General features: G+C 47.1%; 1 protein-coding gene across 1 annotated transcript; it reads left to right on the top strand.

Annotated features, from left to right (window-relative positions):
* Positions 1 to 1061: 1061 nt before the first annotated feature.
* Positions 1062 to 2147, top strand: LOC133038305 (uncharacterized). The gene has a single exon (XM_061116405.1). The coding sequence runs from the start codon at positions 1062 to 1064 to the stop codon at positions 2145 to 2147; it is 1086 nt and encodes a 361-aa protein (XP_060972388.1).
* The last annotated feature ends 1746 nt before the right edge of the window (positions 2148 to 3893 follow it).

The raw sequence follows: 3893 nt of genomic DNA, 5'->3' as shown, positions 1-3893 counted from the left end.
ATTCGATACTCACACTACTCAACGACTCAAGCGGACGGTCGTTTTTTCTAAGCTTTTCTCTTAAGCCTCACCATCGGAGTTACTCTTTTAGTCCGTCTGTCCGCTTGTCCACTCATCCGTCCGGCTACCATTTATATTACATTTATTTTCCATTATTATAATTTTTTACTATAATCGTACTGACTTGAGCGTCGGAGTCCCTTTGGCTGACACCCCACCGGTGCTCCCAATTGAACTTTTGTCTCTCTCTTTGTTCTTGACAGGGTGCTGGTGCCCAAATTCCGTATTGTAGATTTCACCCTCTACAATTTGGCGCCGTCTGTGGGAACCTAGCAATCGTTCATTCGACAAAGACTCCAAAGGTTCACCTTGAACACCATGGCCGACGTAACTGAGACTCCAGACCTAGCTTCCCAGATCGCTATCCTCACTGCCGAGGCAGCCAAGGAGCGAGAGCAAGCAGCCAAAGATCGAGAGCAAGCGGCTAAAGACCGTGAGCAACTAGAAAAGCTGCAAGCTGAAAACGCAGACCTGTTGGTGAGGATGGAGACCTTGTCATCCCAGAACATGACCGACCCTCCGCCACCTCCATCCCGCTTTCGAGTTCCAATCAATCCGATGCACTCCTTGGGGAACCTCACTCCCAACTCCTCTATTGGCGGATCGAGTCAGATGGATCCGCCAGCCTTGGTAAGGAACCAACAAACTCCAACCATTGTCACTAATACACCAAACTCTTCTATTAATGCAGGTGGACAGGTAACCTTAACGACACCAGAAGCCCAGACAATTTCAGACAATGGGCAGACGGCTCGAGGGTTAACCTCCCCTCCTCCGGTGATGGTAGACAGCCCACCACCTTGGAGCAACAGGTTACAACAACTGAGGCAGCCCGCCAGACGGTTAGCGCATCCCCAATTGCAGATCCGGGTTTGGCCCGCAAGCTAGAGGAGATGGAAGCCCTCATTCAGCGTATCCCTGGAATGCCTGCTCCTATCAAGAAGAGTGCCGCAAGCTGCTACGCCGACTAACCATTTGTCGATGAGATAGCTTTAGTGGAGATGCCTAAGAAATTTAGCTTCCCCAACATGAAGATGTTCGACGGGACATCTGACCCAGACGACCACATCGCCCAATATCGACAAAGGATGTTCACCGTGGCCATTCCACGTGACATGAGGGAAGCATGCATGTGTAAGGGGTTTGGTTCGAGTCTAATCGGACCAGCCCTCCAGTGGTATACTAATTTGCCTAATAATTCTATCAAAACTTTTGCACAACTCACTGATACTTTTGTTGAGCAGTTTGCCAGTAGCAGGAAATTAGAGAAGCAATCAGAAGACCTTTACGTCATCGTCCAACGACGTGGGGAAGCACTGAGAGATTACGTGGGGCGCTTCAATAAAGAAAAAGTGTCTATCACCAATTGTAACCAACACACAGCCATCTCAGCTTTCCGCAAAGGACTTCGCTACGACTCAGATTTATACAAAGAACTCACCAAGTACCCATGTAAGACTATGGAAGACGTCCTCGCCAAGGCATGGGCCCAAATCAAGTGGGAAGAAGATGAAGTCAACTACTACAGATCCTCTCCAAGAAAAGAGACTCGCAGAGATTCTAGAGTAGACAGACGGCACAACGACAAACGGTCTGAGCCATACCCGACTTCTAACAAGTCAGAGAACCGAAGAAGGGATTACAACCGGCCCACTGACACATATCCTCGAAGTGGACCGAAGATGCCCGAGTACAACTTGTCCATCTCACCTGCTGAGGCTGTTCAAGTACTTAAGGGGCTTGGAAGCAAAGTAAAGTGGCCTGAGAAGATGAGGACTCCAGCTGAGCAGAGGGACAGAAGCAAGTGGTGTGACTTCCACAACGACCATGGCCACCGGACTGAAGAGTGCATTGCCTTAAGATTAGAAGTAATCAACTTGCTAAAACGGGGCCACTTAGTCGACCACCTCACCGACAAAGGAAAGAAGACTTACCAGGGTCAGAGGGACACGATAGACAACCAGAGGGACATAACACCGCCCAGGCCACCTGTTCATGAGAGAACAGTCAACGTAATAACAGGTGGCTCAAAAGTAAGTGGAGTCACCCAGTCAGCTGCAAAGAAACATGCACGTCAGGCTAACTAGACCAAAGGGGAGACCAGCAGAGGGGAGCAGAAAGATTCAAGAGAATGCTACCGAACCACCATGAAGGCAAAACCAGCACAGTCATAGCAATTACAGCAGCGAGAGCTACCCAACTCCCAATCTGACCAACCTAATGTGGAGGAGCTAGACGAAGTCCAAATCCATCCAGACTTCCCAGACCACAAAGTCCAAATCGGAGCCCAGCTGGACCCCGACATGAGATCTAAACTTATTGAATTTTTGATTGCTAACCATGATCAATTTGCTTGGTCCCATGCGGATATGACCGGTATTAACCCTGAGATTATTGTCCACAGGTTACAGGTAGATCCAAATTACCCACCCAGGAGACAAAAGAGAAGAAAGTTTGCCCCTGAGAGAAACCAAGCAATAAATGAAGAAGTCCAGAAGTTAATCGAGAACGGGTTTATAAGAGAAGTCCAGTACCCAGACTGGCTGGCAAACGTAGTGATTGTGAAAAAGAAAAATGGCAAGTGGAGGGTCTGCATATATTTTACAGACCTCAACAAGGCGTGCCCAAAAGACTCATTTCCATTACCACATATTGACATGATGGTAGACGCCACAGCAGGACACGAACTCCTTAGCTTCATGGATGCTTCCTCAGGATATAACCAGATCCTTATGCATCCAGAAGACCAGGAGAAGACAGCTTTCATGACCAACCTAGGAATCTTTTGTTACAAGGTGATGCCGTTCGGACTGAAGAATGCAGGAGCAACCTACCAACGCCTCGTGAACAAGATGTTTGCTGACCACCTGGGAAAGACCATAGAAGTCTACATCGACGACATGCTAGTGAAATCACTAGTTGCAGAAGAGCACATCAATCATTTAAAACAATATTTTGAAATACTTAGAAAATATAACATGAAGTTAAATCCTACTAAGTGTTCTTTTGGTGTAACTGCAGGCAAGTTCTTAGGCTACTTGGTGACACAACGAGGGATCGAAACCAACCCAGCTCAGATTGATTCAATCCTAAGGATCCCCTCACCAACATGCATCAAAGATGTCCAAAAACTAACAGGCCGAATCGCTGCGCTAGGCCGATTCATCTCAAAGTCTTCCGAGCGATGCCACTCTTTCTTCAACACACTTAGAAAATCAAAGACATTCGAATGGACAGCCGAGTGTGAAGAAGCGTTGGACAAATTAAAGCAATACCTGACTAGCCCTCCACTATTATCAAAGCCAAAAGATAACGAAAACCTCTTTGTGTACCTAGCTGTCTCTGAGGCGGCAGTCAGCGCAGTCTTAGTAAGAGAGGATAAAGGTAAACAACTTCCAATTTATTATGTCTCTAAATCCTTACTTGATGCAGAAACTAGGTACAGTCAGCTGGAGAAGTTAGCATTGGCACTCATTCACGCAGCCAGAAAGTTGCGTCCATACTTCCAATGCCACCCAATCACAGTACTCACCACCTTTCCCCTCAAGACCATACTACATAAACCAGAGTTGTCTGGAAGATTGACCAAGTGGGCAAGGAGCTCAGCGAATATGACATCTCCTACAAGCCACGAACCGCATTAAAATCTCAGGTATTAGCTGATTTCATTGCAGACTTTACACCTAACTCTCAAGTGCAAGCGGAAAAAGAACTTTGCCACCTTACAGAGGGACAGGCAAATGGCACATGGGAATTACATGTAGACGGTTCAAGCAATGTAAGAGGAAGCAGATTAGGACTTGTTCTAACCTCACCCCAAGGCGAGAAGATCG

This window comes from Cannabis sativa, chromosome 5 (genome assembly GCF_029168945.1).
Source record: "Cannabis sativa cultivar Pink pepper isolate KNU-18-1 chromosome 5, ASM2916894v1, whole genome shotgun sequence".
Taxonomy (NCBI): Eukaryota; Viridiplantae; Streptophyta; class Magnoliopsida; order Rosales; family Cannabaceae; genus Cannabis; species Cannabis sativa.
This window is presented reverse-complemented; position numbering and strand designations above follow the sequence as displayed.